Here is an 18,330-nt window from a genome sequence, read left to right as displayed (position 1 = left end):
AAGACTTTTTTAAGTATATATGAGGGAAGAAAATAAATGAAAGATAATAAAAATGAGAAACTAAACGCTCCTGATTATTGATATGGTTAGACCCCTTTGTATTTTATACAGGTCAGTTATATTTGTATCAGCCAGAGTAGAAGTTATTCATTGCAAAAAGAGCTGAAGGAATTACTATATGAGGTTAAGAAGGAGAGTTAAGTGGAATAAGCAGATACTCGCCATATAACAAAGTTGTTCAGTATTACCTTATCTGAAAGGAGTTCTTTAGAGCTACACAGTAGAGGTTCGTGTATATATAACATGAGCAGAAGATTATAAATCTAAATGGAAATGGATAAAAATGAAAAGGGAGGTTTCACAATATAAAGAAAGACAATGAATTTGGGTGCAGGTTCTTAAGGGAAATAGCAACCATATAGTATATTACATTTATAAAGTAGCAGCAAGTATTCTAAGAACTAAGCCAGTACAGGAATGGAGGAAGGAGTGTTTTCCACCTGGTATGCCTGCAGATAGGTGTATATATAACTCAGCCACGTGGCCTGGTAGAACACATCCTTTTAGGAGGCTGGTGCTGCATTTTTGTTGCTATTGTCTTAACTAAAATGTTACTGTGTAAAGATATATTTTACCAACACATCATTTCAAATATTCCACTATGAGATCCAGAACTATTCATAACTGATTTCCTTCATACAGATGAATATGCAGTGCCAAAACACTGCTTGGGAAAATGTCTTAGTGTTGTTCAGTCCATAGCTGCAGGCTAAAAAGTGGTTGATGCTATTTGATTCCATTAGTATCACTTGGATTTGAGTTATGTATTATGACGAGCAGTGTTTTTCTTTACAAATGTATTTTTTGTTTTGCAGATAAAGACCTGAAGACTGATGGTTTTAGTATGGAGTCCTGCCGTAGTATGATCAATCTCATGGATGTATCCTTCTTATGACAGTGTTTTATATATATATATATATATATATATATATATATATATATATATATATATAATGTGTGTGTGTGTGTGATAAGTGCTCTGTAGCATGTTGTATACTTTGGGTTATTTGAACTACTGACTTGATGTTGACATGGACAGGCAGAAGTGATAAGTAATTCTAATAGATCGTCTTGTACACGATTGCACCATACCTAATGATACCAGGTGGCAAGCATTAATGGACAGCTCCATCTTTCTTCTCTGCACTCTACTTTTCAAAATCTTAAGCTTAACCCCCCCCCCCCCCTGAAAATAGCACTTATCTTTAGGCACCAGAATTACACCTTGAGAAGCTCCCAAAACTATAGCCTTTCTATCACCTGTCCATACACAAAACACCTACTGGTTAAAGAGCATTCTTTAGACTAGGTCCTGTGATTTTAACACCTGTCCACAAAAAAGAAGAAAAAAAAAAAAAACTGCGATACATTTAAGGCCTTTAAATATGCTTTCAAAAACCCACCTTCTTCTGGCAGCCTAGTGCACCTGCTGTTGTGTAAATGGTTACTACCAGGTAACAATTCAGACTATCAGTACTGGACATATTAATGTCTTTGTACCTGAATTCTTACGTGTTGCTCTAAATATTATCTGATGTTTCCCTACTGTATGTATAAGCAGAACTCTTGCTTATAACTCATTTTTTGTCTTCATATTTGTACTTGAGCCTTATTTATTGCCAATGTACTAATATGAATGTGACAAAATGAATGAAAAAAGAGTTTTGTGTTTTAGCTAGTAATAGTGGTTAGTAGTTGCTTTCACATGTTTGATTGTAGTTTTACAGTTTTACTTCCTGCATGGTACAGACTTAATGACTGCGAGTTTTAAAGTTGCTCAGAAATTAGACATGAAGCAGTATGATTTTTGTCAGTGTTTTCCACTTGTTTGCATTTGACCTTTTTGCATCTTCATTATTGGCATTTATGATTATCTTGCTTTGCCATATTAGGTCTGGAACAGCTACTTTCAGATTATTTTTATTATGCTCTTAATTAAAACAAAATCCTGATGTCATGTAACATAAGAAGCACAGCACTTGTTGAGGAGTTTTTTGAAAGGATTGCAGCAAAATGAGATGTCCTTCTGATGTGGTCGTGTTAGCTGCATAATTCTCTTTTTTGTGATGCTGGTAGCCATGGGTCCCTTACCTAGCGGCAGTACTTACCATTTTCACCATCCACCTTAGTTTTTTTGTTTGTTTCTTTTTTGACATCTTTGATAAGAACTGATTTTTTAATAATAGCATCGGTATATGCACAGTAATAAAAAAGAAAAGAAACATAGTATAATTTCCTTTATTTTCATGCATTGTGTATTTAAAAAAATTCACTCACTCCGACATTAATAATTACTAATTTCTTGCCTCCCCTTAAATTTCACTCTTCCTTGTGAACACTATTCTACATGCATTGTTCCCATAAATTCCATTAATTTTTATGTAGTTTACGTCTTCCCTTTTCTAATGGCCCAACTTCAAGTTTAGTTTATTTATAGTAAAACACAAAAGGTACCAAAATCTGGTGAAACAATAAAATGTCAGAAAATAATAAACGTCTCCATTGTTACGTTTTCATTTAAAAAATCTTCATCAGATGTGGGCTAGATTCAAAAACATTCATTTATATGCCAAAAGGAATTACATCATTAAAAACTAACCAATTGCAATAACATTTTCTAATCGCTTAAACCACCTAAAAATTCATATAAAAATACATAAATTTGCATAACTATGTGTGAATCATAAATGAATAAACATCATTCAATCTGTAATAAATAAGAAAATTCATATGATTAAAAAACCTTTTAGTTTTTTCAGATATAATTTTTATCGCATTTCACTTCTATTTATTTACAAGAAAAGAATGACACAGAAAATATACATACAAGCTACTTGGAATATCAAGTTTCAGTCATCCAAATACAATATACATAACATAAATCATCAATGTTAGGGTAACAATTATACAGAATTGTCTAATAATCAAGCTGCTCTTAATGAGCTGTAAAACAGACATTTACATACCGATAGTATACAACATATTGGAAAAAAAAAATAAAAAAAACTTTTAGTTAAAAGATAAAACTAAAATGATTTTAATGTCATGTTGTTAGTATTAAAAATGATCCTGAACATCCCTCTGCTGGTCAATGGCTGAATTACATCTAATAAGTACTAAAATAAAGAGAGAAAAGGTGCCATGGTGAATAAACACTAAACCTGTACACACAATTGAATCAACATGTTTGTATAAAATAACTGTTTAAAACATTTTATATATATATATATATATATATATATATATATATATATATATATATATATATATATATATATATATATATATATATATGGGTCTACTACGTTAGACCGACAGTCCACAACACCGACACCCACAACACGGACACCACAAGAACGAAACCGCAAAAACACGAAAGTTCACATGCCCGACAAACCACAATACCAACAGTTAAAACAAAACGTTTGCTGTTCCACACAACACACACACAACACAAGCACACCAACAACCTAAAAACCTACACTACACCTTACACACAACTATCTATGCACTAACCTTAACCCAATCCCTAACCCTAAGGTCCGTTACTATCATACACTTACCTTACCCGCACCCTAACCCTAACTCACTTAATCCGCCCCTAACCCTCAAGTCCCTCACTATCGCACACTTACCTTACTCGCACCCTAACCCTAAATCACTTAATCTGTCCCTAACCCTAAGTCCCTCACTATCGCACACTTACCTAGTCGTGCACACACGTTTCCCATGTCGGTGTTTTCACTTTCGGGATTCCAAGTTGTCAGTTAACTGCTCCATCGGTCTTCTGGCGTTGGTGATGTCAGTGTCGATCTTCCAAGATTTCATTCTAACGTAGGGAACGTGTGTGTGTATATATATGTGTATGTATATATATATATATATATATATATATATATATATGTGTGTGTGTGTGTGTGTGTATGTATGTATGTATGTATATATATATATATATATATATATATATATATATATATATAAAATAAATCTTATAATTTAGCAGCTTTCAACTTGAGCAAGGGAGCTACTGAAATATGTTCATTCATTTAAATACTTAAAAGTGGAGAAACCCAGAATCCCTATTATTTTTGGTATCCCAAAGACACACAAAAATGGTTTTGATCCACCATTTAGACCAGTTGTCTCAGCGGAAGGGTCAAAGACGTTACCTTTAGCTAAATTAGTTGACACAAAGCTTAAGGGATTCTGGGTGAAGAGAGGTAACATTTTAAGGGATTCTTGGGATTTTCTAAGAAGTTTTAAACAAAAACTTTTTAAAGAGGAAATATGTTTGTAACTGTTGATGTTATTGACTTATTTTCAAGTATACCCCATGACAAAGGTCTAGCTTTATTAGAAGTAATTTATGATGACAATAGTTTAACAAATGATGAATGTATATTATTTTTACAATTAATGGACTTGGTTTTAAAATATAACTATATTTATTTTTAAGGGTGACTTTTTTCCCCAAATAAAAGGGGTGGCAATGGGCGCAATATGCGCACCCACCTATGCTAACTTAGTGTTAGCAAGGTGGGAAGAGAAATTTGTTTTAGATTCAGTATATAGTCATTGTTGGAACCTATATAAAAGATTCCTGGAAGGCATATGTGTTTTATGATCTGCTTTGGATGAAGAAGTAATGGCTTTTATTGATTTTTTAAATAACAGTACTAACTTTTTAAAATTTACCCACAAACTTAGTCGAGACAAATTGGAGTATTTAGATGTAGAAATATATAAGAAAAATAACATCTATAATTCTAAGGTGTTTAGGAAAAGTACATACTGTAATTCCCACTTACATTTTAACAGTGGACATCCCATGCATTACAAGAAGAACATTGTAAAGGGACAGTACATTAGATCCAGTAGGATGACTTCTAATGATGAGGATTTTGTGAATGAGATGAAAGTCTTAAGGATGTTTAAGGCAAGAAACTACCCGGATTACTTGCTTAGTCAAGTTGAAAATGAGGTAATGGAAGGTAGAAGTGGAAGATTTAAACCTATATTAGGAATGAACATGGAAGGAATTGTAGTTAGGAATACAGAAAAGGAAGAGAATTTTGACAGGTCATTTGCTAGTTCAAACTTGGTTAAAAAAATTTTAGATAGTGAATGGAATAGGTTATTTACCTTCACTGTCTTATATATGTTACCTAAAGATAAGTTAAAGGTCGTCTATAAAAATGCCAGCTCCTTAAAAAATCTACTAGAAGTGAACCATGAAGTAGAACTATGGAATAGTAAAAAGAGATTTGGAGCCTTTAAGTGTGGTCATTGTCCACAATGTGAATGGATTGCTAACAAAGAGGAAGTTACTGTAGTAAGTAGGAACACAATACTAAAAGGCAAAGAGTTTAGTAACTGTAATTCCAGTGGGCTTGTATACCTGGCCTTGTGCCAGGTGTGTCAGGTATTCTATATTGGCAAAAAAAACGAAAACTAAGAAGAGAAGGATATATGAGCATAATCGATATTCAGAATGGGAAGACGAATAATGCTCTGTGTAAACATAAACAAGAATGTCAGAAGCCTGCTATTCGTTTTTTGTAATAGAAAAAAAATAGATGGTCGTGGGGGTTTGTAGGAAGAGAAGAGAAAAAGGAGTACAGGGGAGCTTTGGTGGCTACAGATACAAAGCCAATATTGGCCCGGTGCTCAAGTTGTTTAAATTATATAATTTTTTAAGATAAACATTTAACATTTTTTGTTTTTAAGGTTTTTTTTTTATTATATATATATAAAATGTTTTTAAGCAGTTACTTTATACAAACATGTTGATTCAATTGTGTGTACAGGTTTAGTTTTTATTATTTACTATGGCATCTTTTCTCTCTATTTTAACATTTATTAGATGTATTCACCCATTGATCAGCAGAGGGATGTTCAGGAACATTTTTTTAATTAATAACATGATTTTTTATTTTTTTATTTTTTTTTTAAATTTTTTTGTTTGATCATATGAATTTTCTTATTTATTACAGATTGAATGATGTTTATTTATTCATTTATGATTCACACATAGTTATGCAGATTTATGTATTTTTTATATGAATTTTTATGTGGTTTAAACGATTAGAAAATGTTATTGCAATTGGTTAGTTTTTAATGATGTCATTCCATTTGGCATATAAATGAATGCTTTTTGAATCTAGCCCACATCTGATGAAGTTTTTTAAACGAAAACGTAACATTGTTGACGTTAATTATTTTCTGTCGCTTTATTGTTTCACTAGACTTTCTTTGGTGTTTTACTAGTTGGTTTTGGATACCTTTTGGCTGCTTTTTTGGTTTATTTTATTTATATTACATTTGTTTCATTTTACATTTGTTTACCGGGAGAGTCTAACTGGGCAAGGAGCCAGTTTTCAGCAGAAGCCCGGAGAGAAAAGCTCCACAGAGATTATCACAACAGTTGTAATAAAAAAACAGGTACTTTAAATACAGAAAAAAATAATAATTTCAGCATTGGGTAAATATACAATGAAGTACATGAACATTTAGTGCAGTTATTGGATAGTACAGATGGGTAATTGGTAATTAAGATAATGGTTTGTGCATTGAAATAAAAAGCATGTTATTTGAGCACAGAACAGAAGAGAGGATGTGATGTATGTTTACTCAGTACAGATCAGCTTTAACATCAGCATAGGGTTAAGTTACATACTGATTAAATGCATCCACTTTGCTTAGAGTAGCAAGTACATAGAGTATATATTAAGGGGTCTACTTTTCTTCATTGAAATTACATTGTGTCGAAAAAGAAAATATGACCCCACTTCCATGAAAGTGCACTTCAACAAAAGTGCACTTTCGCGAAAGCCGATTCACCGAAGCACGGTACAGTGGGGATAAGGAAATATATCCTTTTCCCCAATGTAGTGCGATCTCGGAGTTAGTATATTTATGTAGCGGGGATGCAGAGGGGCTAGCCCTGCAAAACTGTGTTTTTAATGTTTATTTAGCCAATTTGGTGAATGGGCTTTTGCAAAAGTGCATTTTTGTTTAAGTGCACTTTCGGAGAAGTGGGTTGTATTTTCTTTTTCGAAATAATGCAATTTCAATGAAGAAAAGTAGACTCATTTTAAGAAACAGTGGGCTGTAGGTATATATGTTTCAGCAGTATCAGATGTTGAACTGTAGTATATCATGATGGGGATAGTGAACTAGGTATAGTTGAGTATGTTGTAGATCTGTTTTGGGGAGCTACTCCGGGCCTGTACAGTTACAGATTCATGACCTGTATAAATAGGATCGGAGGAGTTTTTTAAGTTGTTTATATTTTCAGTGGTCCTGATTTCTAGGGGGATGGTGTTTCATGTTTTAGCGATAGAGGAACATCTTTTATCAACTTTATAATAGTCAATACTTCAGTTACAGTTGGTTTAGATTTTGATTTCCATTTTCTAGTAATTGCTTTTTTGAAGCCAGTAGCATTAAATTTAGTAAAGTCTTACTATGTTTAGGCAATTCAAATCCTATGTCCCAGCTAAAAATAATTATTTTCTTGGTTACAGCCATTTGCTCTCCCAACATTTTTAACAGTGTTCTGTAGGGAATTCTTAAAATCTGACCACTCGTTAAATTCCCAAAAAGCACGTTCAGACTTGATCTCTTTTTCCTGTCACACCTCCAGCATTTGATGCCTACCAAAGGAAAATTTCTTCAAAATCTGCTTGAAGTATAAAAATACCTATGGAAATGCTTCCAAGCAAAAAATCCTAAACCTCCTGGACTTTATTGCACACTTGGGAGCTGTATAAATGTTCTCCAGCTATTGTTTTGTATATTGCCCTACCATTCTCTCTTCCCAATCTTTTCAAAACTTTGATTTTTTAATGTTATTGTGCCATGTTTTATATGTACCAACTAATTATCCCCTTTTTAAAAATGCTGTCATTTAATAACTCTCTGCCCCTTTCTTTTTGCCTATATTCTGTTATCAATCCCTGGTAGAAAAAGTAGTCTCTAACCTGCAGTACAAATGTCTGCTTAGACTTGGCCCACTCTGTTACTTTTTCCTCTACAATTATTTGCTACCACAGCCTTGGTTCCCTTGCTAATTTTCTGCAGTACAGTCAAGGCCCTTCTTCCCTACTTTTTATACCCCTACTTGTAGTCATCCCTGTTGGAAAAAAATCTCCTTTCTCCATTCTGGTAATGGCTTAGTTGCAGGATTACTCTCTGCTACTTTATTAGCGTAGTATTTTGTGTGGTGTTTGTTCTCCTTAAAGATTTGTATCCAAAATACCACACTCTCCTTACTACCTGAACTCTACCCATCGTTTCATCCCTATTCACTTTGAGTTATTACCATCTACTTGTGGCATGTATATGAGTCTTAGCTGCATAGATCTGAAATAACCCTTCAAATAAAATAATTCTAAATCACCTTGTTCTGTGGGGAGTATCCCACTTAACTCCTGCCCTCTTCTACTCCCCTATATGTTCCTTTAACTCTATTAATTTTTGTCCACAACTTCTCCTGTGGTTATTAAAATGTGCCTAACCTGTGTGTACAACTTAAAGGACTAGTATCGTACTGCTTGTATCTTGCTCTCCATATCCATGATCAAGAACTTTCAGTTTCTCAGTTTTTGCATTGTTTTCCATCTAGTCTCTTCTCACATATCTTTATCTGCCATAATAGAATCCTTTTTAATCCATACACCTAAACACGTCATCTTATCTTGTCCCTATAAATATAGATATTAATAAAACAATTCATGTGTTGGTACATAGTTTACTGTTATGGACTTTTGTTTATCTTCCTTTATTTTATATCTTGAAAGATCTGAAACCATCTCAAAATATTCCACAACACTGAGATGTCCTTTTCTGGATTTATCAAGTATAAAGCACTGTTATCTGTGAATAGAGCTAACTTTTTTATTACAGTATCAGTTATATCCTTGAGTTTGTGAGTCACTTGTTTTCTTTGCTAATGACTCTACATGTAAAGCAAATAATAAACGGAAAAGAAGACATCCCTGCCTTGTTCCTCTGTTCATATTCCAGGAATCTTCCCAACTTAACTCTTGCCTCTGGGTCTTCATAAATCTTCCTAATTAACCCTATTATCCTATCAGGGGAACACATTGGCTACTCATAAAATCCCAGTTGAGGCTACTGAGTAATATCTTTGTTTCAAGACCCACCAACAATAGTGGCATTTACTTATGCTCTGCTTCACTCTGGGTCATCATTGTTCTAGTAATGTTGTCAAATGTTTGCTTTCCTCTCATAAAATCGCATCGATCCATATCTGTCATTTTAGGAACACCTTTGCCATTCTCCTATCAAATAAATGCTTTATAATCATGGTGATACAGCCACATTGACTTTCTTCCCAGATGTTGGTACTTCCCTACTTTTGAATATTGTTAAACAAAATCTTCCAGATATTTATCACTTTCTTCCCTTCCAACTTCCAAACTTCCACAAGAATATCGTATGTTCCTGGAGACTTTCCTGATGATTGGTTGTACAGCACCATTTAGTCCCATCTCTTCCTGTTTTAGCTATTAATTCTTGACCCTTATCTTCCACTAACCATAGCATAGTTAAGTCTTCTATAAGTATTTCTGTTTGTGCCTTTCCTTGCTTTCCAAATTCATCTGCTTTGTACAGATTTTCATAAAATTCTGAAATATCTTTAACACCTCTAAAGGATCTGTGCTTATTTTTCTTGTTAGAGGCTCCCTTCATTTAATTGCAGCCCTTTCTGCTTTCTCTTGCCCACGTCATTATACTAAAGGTTTTTGGGCTCTGACATTATCAAAAATAGGTTAATAGCACCCTTTCTAAACTCAGACATATTTTCCCTGTAGCACTTGTTCTTATTGTGCGATATTCCCCCTTATTTTGCAATACTTCAGTCTTTGCCACACCATTAATATGTTTCATTTCTTTTTTTCCCATAGCTTTTTACCTTTTATTCCTACCATGTTTTTAAATTCCATTTTAATTTTATCCCACTCACTAGCTATCTCTTCCGAAGAAATTTCTGTCTTCCCTAATAACACTCAAATAATTTCCTCTACCCATTCCTTAAATGTCCTCAGTCTGTGCAGGTCAGTGGGGAAGCACCAATGTCTCTTTTTTTATTTCATTGCTTTCTTTCTTTATCTTCGTTTGCATTGATGCGTGATCTGAAATAGTTATTGGATGTTTGTCAAAGCTTTCAATTAAATACATAAATACACATTCTCCTTTAATAAGTGTATTACTGACTCGAATTACATCTAAGATCTTAGCCTTCCCAGTCAGATATTTTACCATTTGGATGTAGTTAAACAACAAACTGTCTTCAGTTATGTTATTAACCACTGCTGAGTTAGAAGAATGGAAACTGTAATAAACATCTGGAGCTTTGATGTCACTTTCAGTGATGTCATATTTATTTTTATATCAACGTTGCTTACATTGACAAGCCTGGTATCTTAATCCATTTTCAGATTGGAAGGGCAACTTCCCTTTTTTTATTTTCTACTGACTACTCTAACAATTAAATTCACAATTATTGTAAGATTGAATAGAGTTTGATGTAAATTTAGTTGCCACATAGGCTGAAACATCTCCACCCTTTCATTGCATTTGAGTACATGATGTCCTTTATGCCCTGGAATAATCAAAGGTTTTTTTGTTACTTAATCAGATTTTGGTAATAGTGTATTCTAATTTTTACCAGCTTTTAAAACTTCATGATCTTTAAGTTTGCTGTTTAAGCCTCTGGCATTTGACGGAAGACATTTTAGATTATCACTTACTGGGGTGTCTTGTTGTTCTACTCATACCTAAGAAAAATTTCACATTTTTTATCAGTTTGTAGCTTAGAAACCCATTCTCTTGATGATTCAAATATAAATCGTCTTTAGTAAACAGCTTGGGTTTAAACACTACTACTACTGCTCAAAGAGTGGTGATACTCAGAGTTCTTAAGCATTCTTTTCCATTTATATTAGTCATTTGCTAACAACTGTGTTTAAAATCCCAGCATGGCATGGAGCTGGAAGGATATTACAGAAGGCAAGATGGAAACCAACCTCTTTACTTAGGGAAATAGTTTACTTTTTTAATTGAAAGTGTCAATTTCAGAATAGCCCACATAATTATTATCATATATTATCACAGTGCCATATTTTCTAAATCAGACAACATGTTTTGAAATGACATCACTTACATCAGGTATTTTAAATCTCCTAATGCAAGAAACAAGTCATTAATTATCCTTGGATTCTAGGAAGTAGACAGTTTAGCCCCCTTAACATGGACTCTTCTTTTATCAGAACCTGCCCATGTTTTGTGGGAGAGGTTGAATCAGTAGTGATAGCACTGTTGCTCCATGTCTGCTGGACGAGGGAGCATTTAATTTGTAATTGATGTTTCACCTCCCAATGCCCTTCTGCATTTCTTTTTTTCTAGTTGGTCATGCTATGACTCACAGTTCAAGGGTACAAATATCACTCCACAGTCTTTTATTTACTTATTTATTTTTTAGTAAAATCCAGTACAGCAAAACTACTTCATAATATTGCTACTCATGATGGCAGTATCATCAGATTTCTGATTAGCTGTTGCAAAATTCAATACTGTATCAGCTTCAGTTATAAGTTCAGTATCAGAGGCTCATCGGTATGTACAAGATAATCGGCCAAAAAGTCCCTATTTAGACGTTCTCTTCAGCCTTAAGGAGGGCAGGACAAGGTAGACAGGGGAGAATTTGAGGATGCCTCTTCTGTTATCTAGGTTTAGCTTGATAATTGGGATACCTTCAGATTGTTAAAACATTTCCTTAAAGTGGTACTGCCTGCTTCATGTAGTTTCAGATCATGACCAAATGACTTTGTTTTTCTTTTCACCATGACCCTGCGACATGTGTTTAGAGAGCTGTTTACAAGACCTCTTGACGTCCTCCTATGGTCCATTTTTTATCTCTACTTGGGATTGTAAGGTTGGATAGTATCAGTTCATGTGTATATATTTTGATATGTCAGTCAGACAGAAGAGATGAGATTAGATTAATAAAGTGGGCACAGAAAGATAAAACAGTTAAGCACCTCAGAGTGAACTGGAGCATTGACTGACATTAAGACAAGGTACATATCTGCATTGTAGGTATAACATTCTCCAAGGCCTTAGGGCTGCTGAGTTCTGATAAGTAAAACAGAAGTGGCCAACATCTTCTTATCTCCTTTCTTATGGTGACTTCCTAGAAATTGAAGGGGCAGGTGTAAGGGACAGAGATTATAAATGGGGATGTCGTACTGCCAGTGATTGTTGAACTGTGCTCCCTGCCCACTCAGAAAATTCCTGAAGTCACAAAGATGGTCAATGATTCTACCATCAGCAACAGCTCATACCAGGAGGGTGCTTTTCTGTGCTTTTATTTTTGCTAATCTCCTTCCACAACTGTCGTGATTTGGACACATGTTTAGTCAGACTTGGCCTGATGTACGTGAGCTGCACGTCAAGACTGCCCAGTTTACATGCTACCAGTGAAAGCTGGCAGAGGATGAGCTCTTCTGTGTACTGTTCAGCCTGCAAGATGCTGCTTGAGCTTCTTAGTGAGCCCACTTGTGTGCCTTTCTCTGCTTTCTTAATTTTTTTAAGAGGGAAGTGTTTGTATTGCAACTTGATGAAATGGTTTGCCATGTCTGACTGTGAAAGGGGCTTCAGGGAGTACTTTTCCAGGATTTTCTCTTTCGATATTTCCAGTTTGACACAGTTCTAAAATTTTGCTTCGTCTGTTGGGAGCATGCATAGTTCCAGTTAAAGCCATAATGTCACATACTTCTGAGCGTCTTGATTCTCATCTCCCACTCGTGGTCATACTGTGATCCTAACACATGTCAAATGAAGGGAGAGATGGGAAAAGCTCAAGGCCTTCATTATATCTTACAAAATGGCAGATCTGGATGTTAGCCAGTGCAAGGAATGTCAAGAAATGCCGTTTAACTTCTGAGTTAGGGTTGGACATGTAGGAGAAGGTAAGGGCAAGACATCAGACATAGATTGTGAGGACAGGCTTTGACCTATGAGAGAGCCTTATGTGTGGTGAATTCTCACTAAGAGGGGTGCCACTTCATTACATCATTAAGGAAATATGCATTACAGGTATATTTGGGAAGTGCTGCACATTTTCAGCACTGTCATCATTTTGGAAGCTCCACTGCTTGCTCATATCTTACTTGCCAAAATGGGATGAAGTTTTGAGGTCCCTCAAAATAGGCTTAGTAATGGAACACAGGTTCAGGGAGTTTGCCTTTCTGCTGCATTGCTTGAAAGATTAATCACTGGCTACAGTTGAGGACATTCCTATGAGTGCTTCTGAGCCAGATGTCTCCAAGTCGATACCCAGTTGAACAAGCATGTTCTATTTCATGTCTTATAAGATTTGTTCTTATGGAGATCCCATTAGGAAGCATGACTTGATGCCATATCACACTTCATGCAGACTTCCACATGATCTAGTGCCAAATCTGGCATGAAATGCTATGAGCATTGTGATCCTGCCACCCAGCGCCTGCATATTTTTCACGTTACCTTCCATGTTGGAGCTAAGGAGCTAGGTAGTGCCTCCCTCCTTATCAGATATCTCCTAGGATGCGATACCAGTGGCAGTGAGACTTTCCATATAGCTATTTTCCCGATGACCTCTTGTATGAAATAGGCTGATTGTGAACTGGCCTGTTCCTCTTCTGCTTTTTTAGGGAAGTGTTTAAAAATGTTTTTGGAAAAGAAGGAAAAAGAAACTTCGGTCTTTACCACAATGGAAAGTGTCCTTAAGTTTGCAGCTTTTTTTAGCCTGGAACCAACCATATTTAGCTCATTTGTCCTTAAGAAGATGGGTGTCCTCTTTAAGCCCGTAGCAGAATAAAGTAACATCCCTTCTAAGGGGCAATTTCATGTGAGGCTGGCTGTTCCAGCATATCTCACTGAATGTACACCACCTTTCTATCTCACTGTCTTATTTTGCTATGTTATAAAATGTCCAGGTTTTAAGCGAGGAGAACAAGGGGGTGTTCTCTGTTGTTTTTAGAGCCTTAGGTCCTCAACCTACATTTCTAAACTACTCCAGTTCCATTCCTTTCTTGTGGACTACCAGCAGTATGAAGAACTGGTAGACATACCTGATTCTGCATTTCACTAATGTCATGCAAAAAACTTTGCTGCAGCTTTCGTACTGTTCTGTCATATAGCTTCCTGTCAGTTTGCACTGACACTGTAGCCTAGGCAGCAGGCTCAAGTATCTGCCAGAAGAAGATGTCATGTTCTCTCCTTTTTCCAAGGATGAACACATTAATGCTTATACAAGAGTAAAAGTTCTTTTGGTTGGGCTTCACAAGGACTGGTTGAAGATCTCAAAAAAAATGAAACAGATCTTTCCCAATGAGTAGAGTCTGTCTGATGCCCTGTCTTGCTTTCTTCTCCTCTTCTTCTAAGCTGTCCAACAATCTTAAAAAGCAGTAACATCATACAATGATTTAACACTCAAACATCAGGTGTTGCGGATTGTTGCCTCCATGTAATTCACATTTGAAGGCTCACATGAGTATTACTTCACTAACAGGACTAGTAAGAGTACTGGATCCCGTTTGGGCATAGCCGGCCTTAGGCATAGGCCAGCTAGGCGGCCGCCTAGGGTGCCGCTCTAGCAGGGGTGCTTTCCAGTATTTATTTGGTGTAGGTAGACCAGGAGGGGGGCACCATGGAAGGTGTGTTCTTCATATGTGCATTAGTTTGGACAGGTTACACCACAAAAAGATAATGTGGTCTGAGATGACTTCATGTTAAAACTTTAGGTCTTCTGTCAAAAGAAGCTCCACTGAAGAGTGGAGTACTCTCTGCAGAGCTCCTGGAAGAGGCTTTTGGCTGTACTTTACAGAAGGACCACAGAATCTGTTTCTCTTTCAGGGAGAATCATTTTATTAATCCAGTTGTGTCTTTTTCTGTAGAGAATGGGAGACTTGTGTACCATCCTGGACATGAGTTTATTCAACAGTTTCATTATGTAGTGGGTGAGGACTCCAGTGTATATTAATGATAGGGTGTGACACTTGTATAGTTTTCTTGGATATGATGGATACCTTTGGAAACAACAGGGTTTGTGATCTACCCAGAATGTATGTTTAATTCACTCTAAGTAGTCTTTACGTTGAGTACAGAATTTGTGATTGGAACGTTTTTCTCTACCTGTTTTTTTTTACCAGGGTGCTATCCATTGTGGTGGTGATCTTCCAGGTGAAGGAACATATTTATATCGTAACCTGGATGATTGGCTCCTTTGTGCACCTTTGGGTATCATTCCTAGCTGACCAGCTCTCATGGGCAGGCCCTGGAGATTATTATAAACTGGGGGGGGTCTTTAATTTCTGTGGAGCAGAGGATTGTTTTGATTGGGGCAGAACTGCCTCTTATTAGTATTGTTTATTCTAAGAGACTACCCCAGAAGTCATAGCCTTGGCAGCCTAGGTAAGTCAAAGCTTGAAACCTTCTCTGTCTCGACAGCCACAGTCTTTACAGCTCCTTTCAGCATACTTGAGGATAAGGGTACTGTAGTGAACACTGAGATGCCAGTGGCTGCAGAGCCAGTATGCCCTTAGAGACCTCCTGTTGGTGTTGGAACATATATCATTAGGCCTTAAAATCTTGGAGGGCATTATCAGTGTCATTGTGGGTCTTGTGTTCTTTGCAGCTGAACTTATCACAGTGTCTAATTGGAAACAGTTTATTACTGGGTTGCTGGACATCCCATAGGAAAATGAGGCCATTGATTTTGTACTCTGTACCCTGTCCAAGACCAGAACCCTACATTCTACACTACATTAGGAAAGTTGGGACTCAGGCTGTGGTGCAGTGTTTGAATAAATAGGAAAGTTCACACTAGTACCATCTTTGCAGCATGGATATGTTCCGTCAGTGTACACTAGACTGGCTCATCAATGTTATGCTGTTTGTGTAGAGCTTGGGATAAGGGAGCCATGTCTAGTCTGGGTCTTTCACGGGTGGAGTGCCCTAAAATCAGGCTGCCCAGTACCCCTTATTCTGCTTAGTTCATCAGGGCTATGACGCCCGTGCACTGGCCCAGCAATCAAGGAGCCTCAATCCTCACCACTAACGCCAGTGAGGGGCGTCCACATTGGGAAGGATAACAAATACATACAGTAAAGTACAGTTTCCCTTAAGAGCACAGAGAGAGCCTGGGGCTGGTTTCTCCCTTTCTCTTCTGATCCCCAGTAAGACTCCCAACTGGCACAGCTATAGGGTCCAGATCTTAGCCTAGTGGGCAAGCTAAAACCTCCAGCACCCTCTGTCCAACCAGTGCTTCGTGCCCTGCCCAAGTAGCTGACACACACACACACACACACACACACACACTTTGAGATATGAGTTATATACAAACACACAGACACTCCTTTGGAAGGCTGGCACAGATTCTCCAGCTGTGCCCCCTTTCTGCCCAGTCTAAAAGGTAGTACCAGCTGCCACCACCCACTAATGTCAGCTACTAAAAAAGCCCCTTAACAAAGGGTGTCCAATTAGTACTGTGCAATATTATTATCCAAATGGTAAGTGTGGCTGAACAGCAAGGCTTTATTGGAGTGGCTTAGTACAGTATCACTATATACATGCAATGTACTCTAGAGCTTAAATTATCTTTACAAAAAACAGCCACAGTTGAAAAGTTTAAAAATATTTAATAATAAAAACACAAGAAAGTACTTCTTACTACACAGTGCTAGTCAGGAGTTCAGAGATCACAGAGAAATACTTAAAATAATACAGTAGAAAAGTTCTGACATCATTACAGAAAAAAAGACTAATCTAATCTTCCTATTTCCTAGCTATATCTAAGAGAGACACTGAAGTCTAAGATGCTACTTACATGCAGACACAGGCAGAGTGCTGGTGACTTGGATGTTCTCAAGACAAATGCCAAATGCTCTCTGATTCTCTCTCCTTAAATTGACAACACAGTGCTGTTTCTCATTACATCATTCTTAACAATGTTCTGGTTTTGCCAGGCTAACAAACTCGGAGGTTAATAGCCCTTTTGATCTAGCAGCTGGTCAGGAAGCCAGAGTAATAAAAGAAATTATAAATGTAAATTCTAGCCATTAACTCTGGCCTCAAACAATAGGAAGAATTCTTTCATTTAGACATCCCGGCTCTGAGTTTTGACATCAAACAATTACACAATGCTTGACTTATCAGCATTCCTCCAGCAGAGTGCAATGTGGTTATATTTTTGAAGTTCAACATTTAACAGAATTTTCTTCCATTTAAGAGAACAAGACTGTGGCTTATATTAATATTTACAAATGACAGAATTATCTATAAATTCAATCTAACTAGGCTGGCAGCCTTCACGTTTCTTCATATATCTCCCCCCGGAGAACTCAAGCTAGTTTTTCAAGTGACCCTTGAGAAAAGAATTCCTCAAGAGAGTTAGGTCTGTCTGAGTATACCTTACCCCATTCCCTGTCTTGAGAGCCCATCTGCATTGGCATTGCTAATCCTACCACGGTGCTGCACTGACATATACACTTGCAACTGTAGGCTTCATCTTAGAAACTTGGCATTTTGCTGGCTGGCTCTGTGTAACTATGTTAGGGGATTGTATTCTGTAGCTACAGTGAATTTTCTTCCATACAGATAAGGCTGAAGTTTCTGCAGTGCCCACACTATGGCTAGACATTCCTTTTCTACAGCTGGATAGCATTCCTCCCTGAGTGGCACCTACGAATGAGATAAACCACTGGGTGTTCTTCTCTATCTGAAGAAATCTGGCTAAGTACAGCCCCCACCCCATGGTTCGAAGCATCCACCTGCACAAAAATTATTTGCTGTAATCTGGACTGGCTAACACAGGGAGTCCTCCCAAAGCTTCCTTAAGCTCCTGGAATGCCTGCTCACACGCTGGGGTCCACAGTACCTTATCTGGCCTGTTCTTCCTTGTCAGGTCTGTGAGGGGAGCAGCTATGGTACTATAACTGGGGATGAACTTTCTGTAGTACCCTGCTGTCCCTACAAATGCCCTCACCTGCTTTTTGGTGACAGGTGCAGGCCATGCCTGAATGGCTTCTACTTTGGCAAGGTTCTGGCCTGATCTTACGACTCCCCACTCTATGTCCCAGGTAGGAGACCACAGCCATACCCACCTGATATTTCTTGGGCTTAATGGTCATCCTTGCCCTCTGTAGTCTGCCCAGCACCTCCCTGACATGTTGAAGGTGCGCTTGCCAGGAATGGCTGTAG

General features: G+C 37.0%; 1 protein-coding gene across 5 annotated transcripts in view; it reads left to right on the top strand.

Moving 5' to 3' along the window:
* Nucleotides 1-18,330, top strand: part of CAPN11 (calpain 11) — a 1,381,576-nt gene that overhangs the window by 1,211,771 nt on the left and 151,475 nt on the right. For all 5 annotated transcript variants that reach the window (XM_044060753.1, XM_044060742.1, XM_044060725.1 and 2 more), the window contains one exon: nt 876-940. In XM_044060753.1, coding sequence (XP_043916688.1) covers nt 876-940 — 65 coding nt within the window. The remainder of the gene's footprint in view (nt 1-875; nt 941-18,330) is intronic.

Source organism: Protopterus annectens, chromosome 1.part0 (assembly GCF_019279795.1).
Source record: "Protopterus annectens isolate FY-2018-M chromosome 1.part0, PAN1.0, whole genome shotgun sequence".
Taxonomy (NCBI): domain Eukaryota; kingdom Metazoa; phylum Chordata; order Ceratodontiformes; family Protopteridae; genus Protopterus; species Protopterus annectens.
The sequence above is the reverse complement of the archived record's forward strand: the minus strand, read 5'-3'. Positions and strand labels throughout refer to the sequence as shown.